The following is a 16,275-nucleotide window of genomic DNA, read 5'->3' on the forward strand; positions in this document are numbered from 1 at the left end:
AAAGAACCATAGCCTTTTTTTAAATAAACTTAATTATATATTGCACAACATATGTATTTTAAATGTTTTATTCATGTTATGAATATAAATTTGAAAATTATTTCATACATTTTGGGTGGTTTTGTGATCGCGATTAGAACTGGGCACCTACACTAGTGGGAATGTGAAGGTCATAATGTAACGGCAGCATGGATGATTTCACGTGCATCAATGATGCGCAATGAAAAGAACGAAAGTAAACTATGAATGGAGTCTGTGATCATGTAAAATCAAATATCAAATATGTTCTTGTTTTGTTTAAAAAACAGGATTTGTTGACTGAGATGGGGCCACAACTACATACAGTAAATATATAAAACTGTTTGTATGTGATCAATTTGTATTGTGTTGCATTGGTAAAAAATCAAAGTGGAATGTAGCAGCTCAGCAGTAAATCTGTCAGGCGCTAGTTTTATGAACGTCAACACTATACACACTATAACAGGATTTCCTCCAGAGGGAAATTCTTCTGAAATGCACAATTATTTAGATCATATTAATTGGCGCAAAATGTGGTTGTGCCCCTTCCAGTTATGGATTTTGAATAAAGTAGGCAGTAAGAGAACTTCATTATAAATTACAGTACTTCACAACATTTACCCTTGCAAAAGCACAATTTCCAGGTTCACTGACTTGGATGATAAATGCACCTATTGTGGGACTGAGTCCATATTTATTTTGTGATTGCCATGTGTCATCTAAGTTTTGGAGGGATTTTGAAAAATACATGTATGAAAAAGCTTGACATGTCTTCACAGTTGGTCTAAAGGATATCAATCTTATGTCATTTATTGGCAAGTTGTACTTACACAAAATGAGAATCTACAAATCCCTTCCACATTTACAAACATTCCTTTTAGAATTTAATTTGGGCACAAATACTTTAAAATTAAATTAAAAAATAATAATAATAAAATATATATTAACAAAAAAAAAGGGCTCTTCCAATTCCGCTTGCAGTGAATGCAACATCTCGCGACAACTCAGCGCAGTGGCCACAGATGTGAATATGTAGCTACCACACGGACCCTCTTGATCTGTGTGCGTACAGCGACGCTCGGCCAGGAGGGTCAAAGTCGTCAGTGCGTTTCATGTGAGTGGAGGGCAAGGAAATAGACCCAGAATGCTGATACATTGTACTACGTACGGTTGCGTACAACGCCGTACAATTACGACAAGAGAACTGCAAGCTTTCACAGTAAAATAAATGTTCGGGCTTTCTTTTAAATATTATGATTGTGAAGCAATTATAGCACACGCTTTGGCGTTGACAAAAAGGAAATCTCTGTAAAATCGCTTGAGAAATGAAGAAGGTACGACTAAATTTCAATGTCCATGCATTGACTTCTATGGGAACGTCGACCTTTCCAACATGGCCGCCAAGTAGGCACGTCAGTTAACCGGGCTGCTAAAGAGCGCTGGCATCTAGGAACGTGGCCATACAAAAAAAAAACACAAAAACAACCACGACACTCTTACAGGTATATTTCTTATTGATGACTGTAACCGAAAGTCATACACAATCAGTCAGACAAACAGCGTTAGCCGTGAAGGAATCTCTTTTCATTGCTTGCTTGTCAACAGCTGTCAAAGGGAAAGGGGCGTTCATTGCTCCTCTTTCAGCTTGGACTGTCAGTGACTAGTATGGCGGAGAGCGTTTCGTCGGGTGAATTCTCGAGCTCTCTGACGAGCTCCGCCGGGCTTCCTCCGCCGAGGACTCGCATCTTCAAAATCATCGTGATCGGGGACTCGGGGGTAGGGAAGACGTGCCTGACGTACCGCTTCTGCGCCGGTAAATTCCCAGAGAAGACCGAGGCCACGATCGGGGTGGACTTCAGGGAGAGGCTGGTCGAGATTGGCGGCGAGAAGCTCAAGGTGGGCATTGTACCGCGCGTTAACTGTAACAGTTGTTTCGTTCATTGTGATTGGAGCTATCGACGACTGGCTCGAAAATGAAAAGTGGGATGCGTTTGGTGAAATGACGTGTGGCTAATAGAAATAATTTTATCGTCAATTCTATCATCGTGTAAGCTGAGGTTGCTTCCTCTGTGGTGCGCCCCATAGGGTATTGTGTACTGGTGTCTGTTTTCGGCAGTATATGTGCATGGTACAGTAATGGCAGAGGTGGCAAATGTAGTCAAGTATTTCACATACACACAAAAAAAACTCTGGTAATAAATGTTTTTTTAAAAAAGTACAAACTCTGAAATATACTTACAAGACTGAAAATAATTCTTTTTTTAAATACACTTTACATGAATATGGGTTATTTTTAGTGGCCACCGGAGAATATTTTTTTGTTTTTGAGTGCATTCAAATTGCAATGTTATATATATATATATATACAGAGAGAGAGAGAGAGAGAGAGAGAGAGAGAGAGAGAGTTATTTGGACCCTCAGCATTACATAACAATTGGCAGCGAAGTTGATTTCTTCTACAAGACATTTTTAGACCCCTCCTGTAAGCCGTCACCTTATCGTGGTGGAGGGGTTTGTGTGTCCCAAAGATCCTAGGAGCTAAGTTGTCTGGGGCTTCACGCCCCTGGTAGGGACACACATGGCAAACAGGTCCTCGGTGAGGGACCAGACAAAGTACGGCTAAAAGACTCCTATGATGAAAAATATACGTGGATCGAGGTTTCCCTTGCCCGGACGCGGGTCACTTGGACCCCCCTCTGGAACCAGGCATCCATTGCTGAGGCGGCCGACTGGACCTGTAGCCGTAAGGTGGTCAGTGCCTGTCGTGGCAGCAATCCCCGAACCCGTTGGTGGACACAAATGGTGAGGGATGCCGCCAAGCTGAAGAAGGAGTCCAATCGGGCCTTTCTGGCCTGTGGGACTCCTGAGGCAGCCGATGAGTACCGGCTGGCCAAGCGAAATGCAACTTTGTTGGTCGCTGAAGCAAAAACTCGGCATGGGAGGAGTTTGGTGAGGCCGTGGATAAAGACTTCCGGACGGCTTCAAGGAAATTCTGGTCCACCATCCGGCGTCTCAGGAGAGTACAAGGGGTCCACCAACACTGTATATAGTGACCAGGAGGTCACTCTTTCCCACACTACCTAAAGTAATGGTTTTTTTTTTTTTTTTTTAAACACACGGTGTAACATGAATCAAAAATAAATGTGACAGTTAATTAAGGTAAACATTCCACGAAGTGCTGGTAACATACATAGCAAAGACAACAATTAACGTAACAATAAGGACGTTAACGTTAATTATTCATCCATCCATCCATTTTCAACACCACTTATCCTGGTTAGGTTTGCGGGGCGCTGGAGGCTATCCCAGCTGACTTCGGGCGAAAGGCTTACTACACCTTAAACTGGTCGCCAGTCAGTTGCAGGCACATATAGACACGGACAACCATTCGTACTCACATTCACATCGTCACTGAGTGGGAACTGAACCCATGCTGCCTGTACCAAAGTCAGGCGAGTGTACCACTACACCATCAGTGACTCACAACGCTAATTATTGCAAACAAACAAAATCCAGGTGGCGCGGTGGATGGTTAGCATGTCTTTTTTTTTTTTTAACCGGTCCTGTTCTGCTCCATTGCCTTGCAGAATGGTGGATTTATATGCCTTTTGTGCTGGAACAGTTTTGCTGTGCAACAGGGGAGTTTGAAATACTTCCTCTGCTTATTTAAAGGGACATGGGTCACCCAGCCACCAACAGGTCCCAATGCAGGAACCAGCCACCACCCAAAAACAGTCATAGCCCGCCAAAAGCGAGCCCATGTTAAGTGCCCATCAAGGACAGGCGAGGGTCCTAAGAGAGGTGCGAGGAAGGCGGACCCCATCTGTCCGCGGCCTGACAGGAGTCAAGCCAAGAGAAATGTGATAACCCACCACCCACCCAAATTACAACCCCAATTCCAATGAAGTTGGGACGTTGTGTTATACATTAATAAATACAGAATACAAAAATTTGCAAATCATGTTCAATCTACATTTAATTGAATACACTACAAAGACAAGATATTTAATGTTCATACTGATCAAATGTATTGTTTTTAGCAAATAATCATTAACTTGGAATTTTATGGCTGCAACATGTTCCAAAAAAGATGGGACTGGGTCATGTTTACCACTGTGTTACATCACCTTTTCTTTTAACAACATTCAATAAACGTTTGGGAACTGAGGACACTAATTGTTGAAGCTTTGTAGGTGGAATTCTTTCCCATTCTTGCTTGATGTACAGCTTCAGCTGTTCAACAGTCCGGGGTCTCCGTTGTCGTATTTCACCTTCTAAAAAAGCTGGGACTGGTGGCAAAAAAGACTGAGAAAGTTGAGGAATGCTCATCAAACACCTGTTTGGAACATCCCACAGGTGAACAGGCTAATTGGGAACAGGTGGGTGCCATGATTGGGTACAAAAGGAGCTTCCCTGAATTGCTCAGTCATTCACAAGCAAAAAAAATTTTGTCGAACAGTTTAAGGACAATGTTCCTCAACGTACAATTGCAAGGAATTTAGGGATTTCATCATCTACGGTCCATAATATCATCAAAAGCTTCAGAGAATCTGAAGAAATCACTGCATGTAAGCGGCAATACCGAAAACCAACATTCAATGCCCGTGACCTTCGATCCCTCAGGCGGCACTGCATCAAAAACCGATATCACCACATGGGCTCAGGAACACTTCAAACAACCAATGTCAGTAAATATAGTTTGGCGCTACATCCGTAAGTGCAACTTACACACACCACTGTCACATCAGTTTCTGTGAAGAGGTGTGTACCAACAAAGTCATTTCGCACGTTCAACAACAAGTCGTGGTTCACTGCCAAACTCAAGCAGCTTCGCCAAGCTAAGGAGGCCGCATATCAAAGCGGGGACAGGGCCCTGAAAAATCGAGCTAGAAACCAGCTGACTAAAGAAATTAACATTGCAAAGTTGGAAAAACAGTTTAGCGCTAACGACTCTAAATCAGTCTGGCATGCATTCCAATCGCTGACAAATTACAAGCGACGATCCCCCCAAGCTGAGAACAATAGCACACTAGCCAACGATTTAAATACCTTCTACTGCAGATTTGAAAAGGACACTTTAACACCCCAGACCCAACCAGCCGCACCACCGACTTCTGCGTTAACCATCCGCAAACAGGATGTGAAACACATCTTCAAATCAGAATCATCTTTATTTGCCAAGTATGTCCAAAAAACACACAAGGAATTTGTCTCCGGTAGTTGGAGCCGCTCTAGTAAAATACGACAACGGAGACCCCGGACATTTGAACAGCTGAAGCTGTACTTTCAAGCAAGAATGGGAAAGAATTCCACCTACAAAGCTTCAACAATTAGTGTCATCAGTTCCCAAACGTTTATTGAATGTTGTTAAAAGAAAAGGTGATGTAGCACAGTGGTAAACATGACCCTGTCCCAGTTTTTTTGGAACATGTTGCAGCCAAAAAATTCCAAGTTAATGATTATTTGCTAAAAACAATACATTTTTATCAGTTTGAAAATTAAATATCTTTGTAGTGTGTTCAATTAAATATAGGTTGAACATGATTTTCAAATCATTGTATTCTGTTTTTATTTATGTTTAACACAACGTCCCAACTTCACTGGAATTGGGGTTGTACTTTTGCCCCATGGCTCGGTGCCTGTACGTTGGGGTTCACCCCAGTAGACGTGAGGGTAGCCTCCCTCACCTGGTGGTGTGTTGGCTTTGATGGTGTGGGAGGATGCCCGTCCGAGCTGGCAGACTCAAACGTATTGTGAGGGTCTGCTGGGAATATCTGGCAGAGTCCCCTGTCGGAAGGAGTTTCAACTCTCACCTCCAGCAGAACTTCACCCTTGTCCCAGGGGAGGTGGCCATGTTCTGTGCCTCAATTGTTGTATATTTGATTAACTCTGCAATTGTGTTTGCCTTTTTGTTTGATTTTTCATTTATTTGTGACACTTATTCCAAATGCCACCGCTTCTTTCTACAGATCCAGCTGTGGGACACAGCAGGCCAGGAGCGCTTCAGGAAATCTATGGTGCAACACTACTACCGCAATGTGCATGCTGTAGTCTTCGTTTATGACGTTACCAACGCTGCCAGCTTCAGCAGCCTGCCCGCCTGGATTGAGGAGTGTAAGCAGCACGCTTTGGGCACAGAGGTGCCCAGAATCCTCGTTGGAAACAAGTGCGACCTTCGAGACTCCATCCAAGTCGGAACAGACGTGGCGCAGCAATTCGCGGACTCCCACTCTATGCCTTTGTTTGAGACCTCCGCTAAGAACCCAAACAGCCAGGGCGGTATGAGCTCTGGCAGTAGTGACCACGTTGAGGCTATTTTCATGACGGTGGCTCACAAGCTTAAGTCCCAGAAGCCTCTGGTGTTGAGCCAGCCTCCTGCTGCATCAGGAGGTAGCATCAAATTAAGCAGCAGCAGGGGGGATGGCACTGATGAGTCACGGGGCTGGGGCTGCAGTAGCTGCTGATATGTGGAGGGACATGACAACACCACTAGATCATGAGGATATACAGACTGATTCACACCCACAATAATGACAGAATGAATGAGTGTCAATTGTTTGCTTGGTAGCAGGTGGATTTCTCTTTTGGAATAAAAATGAGATGGAGCTTGGTGTAATACTACGATCATAAATCAATTAATCCTGTGGTAATGTTCTTTGGCTGCAAACAAAAAGGATTGTAGCATTAATACAGAATTTGAAATGCACCTGGGATTCACAGGACAATGGTTGAAGTTTGAAATCTAAGCATGATAAAGTGTAAGCTGCATTAACGTTTTTTTTTTTTGGTCATAATAAAATACCTCAGTTCTTGAGAACTGATTTTACACTAGTAACAGTACATGCTATCAAACACAAACATTCATACACTTCTGCCAAATTTGCAGCATATATATACATATATATATACATATATATATATATATACATATATATATACATATATATATACATATATATATATATACATATATATATACATATATATATACATATATATATATACATATATATATATATATTGTGGGCCCTGAATCTATAATCTATGAAAGTTTAACTTTTTGAATTGAATTATGGAGATAAATGAACTTTTCCATGATATTAAAATTTTTTGGAAAGGGTCTGTATATATACACGCGTCACCATTTTTCTCACTAAATATATTTCCAAAGGTGCTATTAATTTCACCAGATGTTGTGAACAACCCTAGTAATCCATACATACAAAGAAAGTACAACAATTAAGATCAAAAATTAAGTTATGTGTAATAATGTGAAATGACACAGGAAAAAGTATTGAATACTTTGTACAAAAGCCTTTGTTTGCAATGAAACTTGTCGGATGCATTGCTCTGGTGTGATTTTGGCCCATTCCTCCACACAAGCAGGCTTCTTTTATGGACCTTGAGTTTCAGTTCTTTCCATTGAGTTTTGATTAGATTCAAGTCAGATGATTGGCTGGGCCATTCAAGCAGCTGTATTTTTTTTCTTTTTTCATTTCATTTTCATCATCCTTGTCGATTTTTGTCAAGAATGTCTTGGTACATTTGCCCATTCTTCCTTCCTTCAATAATGTGAAGTTTACCAGTACCATTTGTTGAGAAGCAGCCCCACACCATCATGTTCCCACCTCCAAACTTCACTGTTTGTATGGTGTTTTTAGGGTGATGTGCAGTGCCATTTCTCCTCCAATCATGGTGTGCAATATGGCATCCAAAGAGTTACATTTTTCTCTCATCAACCAAACTATATTCTCCCAGTATTTAACTGGCTTGTCCAAATGTTGTTCAGCAAACTTTAAACGAGCTTTGACATGCTTTTTTCTTCAGCAATGGGGTCTTGCGTGGGTGAGCGTGCATACAACGCATGGCAGCGGAGTACATTACTCACTGTTTTCCTTGTGACAACAGTACCTGATAATTGCAGGTCTTTTTGAAGCTCTCCACAGGTGGTCCTGGGCTCTTGGACAACTTTTTTGATTATTGTTTGCACTCCTCTTTCAGCAATCTTGTGAGGAGCACCTGATCGAGGCAAATTTATTTATTTATATATATATATATATATATATATATATATATATATAGGCACGGTGGGCGACTGGTTATAGCGTCGGCCTCACGGTTCTGATGATTTCTAGAGTTTAGCAAAGTTGTATAAACGGTACATATTTCAAGGGTGTCAAACTTGTTCTTGTCGCGGACCACATTGTGGTTACAGTTTCCCTCAGTGACCCGTTATGACTGTGAAACCATATAAATGTTTAATTGCCAAATCATATTATTACAGGTGGCACGGTGACAACAGGTTAGAGCGTCTGCCTCGCAGTTCTGAGGACCGGGTTCAATCCCCGGCCCCGCCTGTGTGGAGTTTGGATGTTCTCCCCGTGCCTGCGTGGGTTTTCTCCGGGCACTCCGGTTTCCTCCCACATCCCAAAAACATGCATGGTAGGTTAATTGACGACTCTAAATTGCCCGTAGGTGTGCCTGTGAGAGTGTATGTTTGTTTGTTTGTATGTGTCCTGCGATTGGCTGGCAACCAGTTCAGGGTGTACCCCGCCTCCTGCCCGATGATAGCTGGGATAGGTTCCAGCACGCCCGCGACCCTAGTGAGGAGAAGCGGCTCAGAAAATGGATGGATGGATGGATATATATTTATTTATATATATATATATATACACCCACACACACACATCACATTCATTAATTCTCAGATTTCTTTCCCCCCACTGTTGCTATGTAATACAAAACCGCTTTTCTGTCTGTTAAAGAAGATACTTTACCTTTCCTATAAACTGTTTGAGGCATGCTTGCAGAGGTTTTGTCATGTATGTAACCTTGCAATAGATAATCTTTAACATGCAGTCCCATCTCTGAAGACGGGAAGTAAACAATTTAACTACTTTTAAGTCAAAATTTATTAATTAATGTATGTGGTTTACAAATTAAAAACAACGCACATTGTCACCTCAGAGGCAGTGAAATACTCATTTAACTTACAGTCAATTTGATCTGATAGTTGAAACTTTAATATATTATGTAAAGGACTATGTACAGTAATCTTCATGCTACTGGAGTGCTCAGTGCTTGCTATCTGCTCAGTCAAGAAAACAAAGGAACTGAAATGATACCATCTTTTAAAGCAGCATCATGCCTTCTGTTAGTTGGGTATGAGAGTGATTTGTCTTAGGTTAGTCTGCTGTATGGAGGCAGCTTGGAGGAACCTTCCTGCTCTGTGGTGCCACAGTCTGTAGGCTGAGCTGGAGAGTTGAAGAGCCTGTCGTCACCCCCAGCTACACACAGAAAGACAGCGTCAGACTCTCACGGCTGACAGCAAAAGGTTTAAAACAATTCAATCTCAATGACTTGAAGACTGATTTAGAACATTTACCTTGCCAGGTACACACCATCTCAGCATCTCCTGGGTCACACTGTGGAATCAGTGTCTCCTGCAATAGACAGTACAAATTGGACTAACATGGAAAATGTGGAAATGGCAGGGCAATTGGATTAATCTATAGATGCTTTATATATTACAGTGGATACAAATCTAAAGGATATGAAGCAAAATGTGCATGTGTAAAAAAAAAAAAAATGGAATATAAGGTGCCGTTTATAAAGTGGTTCACGCTGAAAATAACGGCAATCTTTTGTCACATTTAACTTAAAAGGGTTTCAAAAACTGGTGTACATTTTTTAGTCACTTTTCTGCAGATTTACACTGCACACATTTACAATGTGTTCACTTAGTTAACTCCAAATATTAAATGTTACATCTATATATTAAATTATATTTAAATATAAATGTTAAATCAAAATGCAAAATATATGTCAAAATCTGAAATGTTAAATATTTCCATCCATCCATTTTCTGAGCCGCTTCTCCTCACTAGGCACGTGGGCCATTTTCACTCACATTCACACCTATGGGCAATTTAGAGTTGTCAATTAACCTACCATGCATGTTTTTGGGTTGTGGGAGGAAACAGGAGAAAACCCACGCAGGCACGGCGAGAAACATGCAAACTCCACACAGGCGGGGCCGGGGATTGAACCCCACTCCTCAGAACTGTGAGGCTGACGCTCTAATATTTAAATGGTACATATATTTAAATATAAATATATCTAAATGTTAAATATATCTAAATCTTAAACATAAATGTTAAATCTAAATGTTTGGGTGGAAATAAATATTTAGCTAATGTAATACACATTTCAAAAAACGTGCATGGTAGGTTAATTGAAGACTCTAAATTGCACGTAGGTGTGCATGTGAGCTCAAATGTTTTTTAGTCTATTTGTGGCCTGTGATTGGCTGGCAACTAGTTCAGGGTGTAAACCCCCTCTTGCCCAGAGTCAGCTGAGATATGTGCCTACACGCCCGCGACCTTAGTGAGGATAAGCAGTACGGAAAATGGATGGCTGAGTTGACAAATATAATTTTATAGGTGCAAAAGAGTGACTCTCAAAAATTCACACCAGTTTTGTAAACATTCTTTGAAACTAAATGTGACAAAATGTTATTTTCAGCATGAACCGCTTTTCAAATTCCCACAGTAAACTGTAGGAAATGGCAAAGTCAATTATGTGTTCCATTTATTGAGGTCTTCATAAAGTGACAGGATTACATAGAATTTAGGACACCCAACCAATCATCTTCTATTTTTAGGATTATTGTTTTCATCAAAAATTCAAAATGATTCATGGCTAGTCCTCAGACTCTATTTGTACCCACCAGTCCAGTTCGAGCGTCATAGCAGCCACACCGGGGTAGACTACAGCAACCCACGTAAGCGATGAGAGAGGACAGGAGCAGGCTGATGAAGCAGCTCAGCAACATGGTGGCGTTGGCGCCCTTAACCATCCGATGCAGCACAAATGTCTACGCAAGAGACCACAAAACAACAAACATGCTTGTTGCACCCAAGTGTGATGATAATAACAGTAGGGATCATTTTGTGTATGCGAATTACCACTTTGGGACTGTCATGATGGTGGAAGACTTCCTGATCTTCCGCTCCATAAGTGAGCGTTAGACAAGTATAGCCCAATACAAATACTGAAGCCACACAAGAGAGGCACGCGGCTGCCACCATCGCACTCACCTGGAGGAAGTAGTCAAGGAAATGATCATGTCTGTGATTTTGGCATTCTTGTTTCTGCAACACAATTCCCTTCTCGTGAAAAGGAATGTTTATTATAATGTAATACAGATAAAGGAGTGCAGGGGCGTCGCTCAAGCCCCCCCAAAATTATTTGGTAGTATGTGTTTATGGCAAAGTTTTATTGTCTTTGCCCCCTAAAACCGATCTTTAGTCCCCTCTTTTTTTCCCCCCCCAATTCTTTATTTGATGTCTTTTTGATATAACACTCTCTATGAATTTACAGTCAACGTCTACTTTATCAAGCGCATCCACCTCTTACATGATTCAAATCCACATGATCCAGTCAACAGTCATGAGAAACAATGATTTACTGGTAAAGCTTCTGAAAGAAAGTCATTATGAAACACTTTCTGAATAATGTCGGAGACTTTCTGTGGATTTTCATGGGGTTCCATGTGTGTGCTGTCAACAAGGCCGTCAAAGGTTTCCCGAAAGTCGATTAAATAGTTGTATAGCGAATAATTCAATTTGAGGGAAGAATTTCAATTTTGTTTTTTATTACGTTATTGCAACGTGTAACAATAGGATGCATACATGACCTATGTTTTCAGAAGCTTGCTTCCATAATTTTACATCAATATTATAGGGATCATCATCAATCATAGTTATTCAAATTTAAAGGAATATTTTTATTACATTTTCCTGTATGTTACAAAAACAATCTCTCCCATATACATTTACTTTATCTTTACCACTTGAAACTGACAGTTATGGAAATTTAGCTCGACATACAGAACAGTGTATCGGACTTACTAGTATTGAGTTTCTCCTTTGAGATGCAAACAGAGCCAAAACACCAGGACAAGCCATGATCTGAAAAGAATTTAAAAACCATGAAGTGGATGGCAAGCAGAAGACAAGAACAGAGACCGACCGGTTCAAGAAACTTCGACAGTCACACTCGCTTGTCCCAAATCTGGACAATAATGTGTACTGACAAGTTTATCAGCCTAAAAAAAAAAAAGACAAATGCCAACTAAACTCACTACAGTAATCCCTCATTTATCACAGGGGTTAGGTTCCGGACCACCCCCACTATAAGTGAAATACGCAAAGTAGCAATGACATATTTTTTGATTATTTTTTTTAAAAGCTGAACCTCTCCTAATCTTCCCCACACCCCTATTGTTATTATTATTATTATCATTATTATCAATTATTATTACAGTTTTAGTGTTAGGCTAAGAAGTTTATTTTACCGCCCCCAAAAATGTAAACATACTGTACACTCAAAATGCAGTGATATGGCAAATTATGCGTGATATATGAAAAAAAAAAATAATCAGCAATACACTGGATTTGCAAAAGGTGAACCGCGATATAGCGAGGGAAAGCTACAAACAATTAGAAAAGGCTAATTCTTCTTTAAATCAAGATTAAATAATGGTTGTCGGTCCATGCAATAACAATTAACATGGAAATGGGATCTATCCATCTTTTCTTCTGCTTATCCTCGCTGAGGTCGCAGGTGTGCTGGAGCCTATCCCAGGTGACTTTGGGCGAGAGGTGGGATGCACCCTGTGGCCTGAAAACCATTCACAATCACAGTCACACCTCAAGACACTCGAGTCTTAAATTAATCTAACATGCATGTTTTTTTAATGTGGGAGGAAACTCTATAGTAGCCTGAGAAAACCCATGCAAGCATGGCGAGAACATGCAAATCTCTCACAGGAAGTCCATGACCTCAGAACTGTGAGGTGGATGTGCCAAGCAAGTGCAATTTTCATTCAAAATTGTGATTTTCAGCCATGTTTCACTCAATTTGTAAATTTCATCATGTGACTTGTGTTACACTTTGGAACTAACTAATTTAGTTTTTAGTTTTACTTCGATAATATGGGCCAAGTGATGGCTGACAACATGACCGATTTTTCAAAATATTGACTGTGTCATAAAGAAAATACCCCCCCCCCCCCAAAAAAGAGGGGGACAAAAATAAACAAATCAACACAAGGTATTGTAATGCAAAATATTTACTATCGTCGCACTGCAGTCAGGGAATTTTTTTTCCCAAAAAGAGAGATACTCTTCCAAGTTTGCATTCCTTTCTATACTCTGGAGAGAGAGAAAAAATGGTATAGATCAATGCGAATCAGTCTTTTTGAAAATTGTCATTTCAAAAGGTTGCGTAATCCTTCATTTTAAAATTTAAATATATTTTAAAAATAATATTTAACAGAGCTCATTTTTCTGATATCTGCGGAACATCACGTCCAAACCCGGAAAACAGGTTAGCGGATTTCCTGTGTATGCTGCGATAACGAGCATTACTACGGGTTGATGACTTTATGGTTTGAAGCCAAACTTGCAAAAAAAAAAATTATTCTTTATGGTTGGTGTCTTCAGACAAAAGTTAAATACATGTACAGCTATATGATTAATTTATACAAATATGATATACACTGCTACTTGAAAGTTTGTTAGCCCGCCTCACATGGTCACTCTTTTTGTAAAAAAAAATAATCTTGTTAAACATACATCCAAATTCCAATTTGTAAAGCATATGTTCCATTAGACACACAAAAAAAAAGCAATACATTTTCATTATTTAATCCAACAAAAAAAAAAAATCCACAAAAACTGATAATTGTACAAGTACAAAAGTAGGTGAACAACCTCCCCCCCAGCTGCATTGGTTAAATCCAAAAAAAAAGACACAGGCTAAACATTTGGTTGCTTATTAAATCATTTAAGCAGACCAATGAAATAAGACATTCTTGGGAAAGGGTTCGGCCTGCACTAATTAATAGAGATGAAAGCAATCAAACCAACTGTGGTCCCATACAAATCAACAAAACCAAGATCCAAGGCGATAGCAGAGGACATGGAGAAGAGGGTATTGACAGCCCATCCATCTGGGGAGGGCTGTCAGACCATTTTCAAAAGATTGCCGCTCCATCCATCAACTGTAAGACAAATAATTTACAAATGGCCGGTCTTCAACATGACAGCAACTCTGCCAAAATTGGACAGCCATAAAAAATATCCCCCAGAAATACCACAAAAAAAAAAAAAAAAAAAAAAAAGGTAAATGCTGACCCAGCCATAACCTCTAGAGAGTTGCAGCTCTCTCTGTTAGCATCTCGGATAATGTGCATGCATCTACTATTAGATGAAAATTTAATAGCCATGACGTTCATGGGAACATTTCTAGTAGGAAGCAACTATTCTCAAAAAAGAACAAATCTGGCCTTTTCAACTTTGCCAGAGAGTACTTGGACAAGTCAGAGGCGTTTTGGAAGTCCTTTCTCTGGATAGACAAGTCAAAAATAGAATTATTTGGTCACAATCAAATCCACAATGTTTGGAGAGAAAAACAGCACTACATATGAAGTCAAGAACCTCCTCCCAACGATGAAACATGGTGGTGGAAATGTCAAGGTCTGGGGCTGCTTTTCCACTTCTGGACCTGGACAACTATCTATTCTTAAGAGCCATACATTTCCAGGCCTATTAAGAAATTCTTGACCAGAATCTCATGCCATCATTCAAGGAGTTACATCTGGGATGGAAATTGATGAAACAACAAGACAATGAACCAAAACATTCCAGCAAAAGTACAAAGGAATGGCATCAGAGAAAGAGGATTTATATTCTGAATTGACACAAAGTCTGGACCTTTATCCAATTGAAATGTTGTGGCGAGACCTGAATAAGTTGGTACATACCAGATGTTTCTCCAAACTTGAAGTAATGGTTGCAAAAGGAGGCGCCACAAGCGAGAAGAGAAGGGTTCACATACTTTTGCACATGTGCAACTATCGGTTTTGTGGGAAAAAACATGTTTGTTGGATAAATTAATGAAAATGTGTGTGTGTGTGTGTGTCTACTATTTGGAAGTTATGCTTTACAAATTGAGATTTGAATGTATGTTTAACAAGGTTAATTTAATATTTGGAACAACCTGCCGGGGAAGCTCAGGGCTGCAGAAAAGGTTCTTGTTTTTAAGAATGGACTCCTTGTGGACAAGTGGCGGGGTGGTTGATTTTAATTCATGTAAAACACTTGGGAACGTAGAATAGCTCTCTGAATGTTCTGAACTCCTGTTGTGGATGTGGGTCTGATTGGATGTTGCCAACTTTCAATTCTCGTTTTAAACCGAAAAATAGTTAAGACTGAAACGACCCTAGTGAGGTGAAGCGGAACGGAAAATGGATGGATGGATGAAATGGTATCATGACATCAGTATGGAATAAAATGCTTAAACTGAACTTTATAGATCAAGAACAGTAACTATGAGGTTGTAGTGCGCAATTGTGAACGTCTCACCATTCCGGCCCACACTGGTGTCCTGGTGGTGCTCAATGGGGTATCCTTGCGGAAAACAGCATCCATGAAGCCGCAGATCACACAGAGAGCCGCACACGCCACTTGGAGGACACCGAGGACAAGTACACGCTTTTGGTTCAAAATGAAGTACCTGTAGCGGTCCATCTCCAGGCGTCAATCCGCAAGACGGTCAACCAAAGGACACCACGGCAGACCAAAGCAAAAACTTAGTTAGCATATATAGTTGAAGCTATCTGTATATAACATTTTAAAATCGAAAGTATGAGTACTTCAATCCGGGAAGCTCAGTTTGCTTGTGTGATCCTCAAGTGACATCAGGCTGTAAAGTTGGTTTCAGCCTGTACTGTGGGAAGTTTAATCATTAACCTGCCCCCAGTGCACTGCAGGGCCAGCTAAGCGGGGGAAGGTGTGTCCTGATTTTCGACTATCAGGATTCCATGCCCCACACAGCTGTTTCACATTACTTAGGATCCTAACTCATAACTGTACCAGTCTGGGGGGGGGGGGGGGGGGGGGGGTTGGTACAAATTATGAAAATACTTAAATGACAATCAAGCCAGTAGGAACACATTGGTAAGTATACATGTATATTGTAATATGAAAATATAAGTATACCTTCTCTGCTGGCTTTTACACTATCAGAAGCAGTGACCCCATCACATTTACCACTTCTATTCTAATATTTGGTCCATTCAATTGTATGAATTTATCCTCAACAGTCTATTATCTTCATTTCATTGCATTTCTCTTGGCTGCACTGCTTCTAGCAGTGTATGTGGCTGTACATTTGAATTGAATAATTGTT

The 16,275-nt window shown here is 40.4% G+C and overlaps 2 protein-coding genes across 5 annotated transcripts; one reads left to right on the top strand and one right to left on the bottom strand.

Moving 5' to 3' along the window:
- Positions 1–1,064: 1,064 nt before the first annotated feature.
- rab33ba (RAB33B, member RAS oncogene family a) lies at positions 1,065–6,639 on the top strand. Its single transcript, XM_061788400.1, has 2 exons — positions 1,065–1,914; positions 5,988–6,639. Exons 1-2 carry the CDS (start codon positions 1,684–1,686, stop codon positions 6,480–6,482), a joined length of 726 nt encoding a protein of 241 aa, XP_061644384.1. The 5' UTR covers positions 1,065–1,683; the 3' UTR covers positions 6,483–6,639.
- A 2,033-nt stretch (positions 6,640–8,672) lies between these two features.
- Positions 8,673–15,956, bottom strand: zgc:113425 (uncharacterized protein LOC541425 homolog). 4 transcript variants are annotated; one of them, XM_061788162.1, is made up of 7 exons: positions 15,740–15,950; positions 15,450–15,614; positions 11,931–11,990; positions 10,986–11,171; positions 10,748–10,894; positions 9,404–9,461; positions 8,675–9,305 (listed from the first exon to the last, which is right to left on the bottom strand). In XM_061788162.1, exons 2-7 carry the CDS (start codon positions 15,612–15,614, stop codon positions 9,199–9,201), a joined length of 723 nt encoding a protein of 240 aa, XP_061644146.1. In that variant the 5' UTR covers positions 15,740–15,950; the 3' UTR covers positions 8,675–9,198. The 4 variants fall into 4 exon arrangements, with proteins under 4 accessions (XP_061644148.1, XP_061644146.1, XP_061644145.1 ...); XM_061788164.1 differs by having other exon boundaries at positions 8,673–9,305; positions 11,118–11,171; positions 15,450–15,956; XM_061788161.1 differs by having other exon boundaries at positions 15,450–15,949.
- Positions 15,957–16,275: the final 319 nt, after the last annotated feature.

The sequence above is a fragment of the Phyllopteryx taeniolatus genome, chromosome 10 (genome assembly GCF_024500385.1).
Source record: "Phyllopteryx taeniolatus isolate TA_2022b chromosome 10, UOR_Ptae_1.2, whole genome shotgun sequence".
Classification (NCBI taxonomy): domain Eukaryota; kingdom Metazoa; phylum Chordata; class Actinopteri; order Syngnathiformes; family Syngnathidae; genus Phyllopteryx; species Phyllopteryx taeniolatus.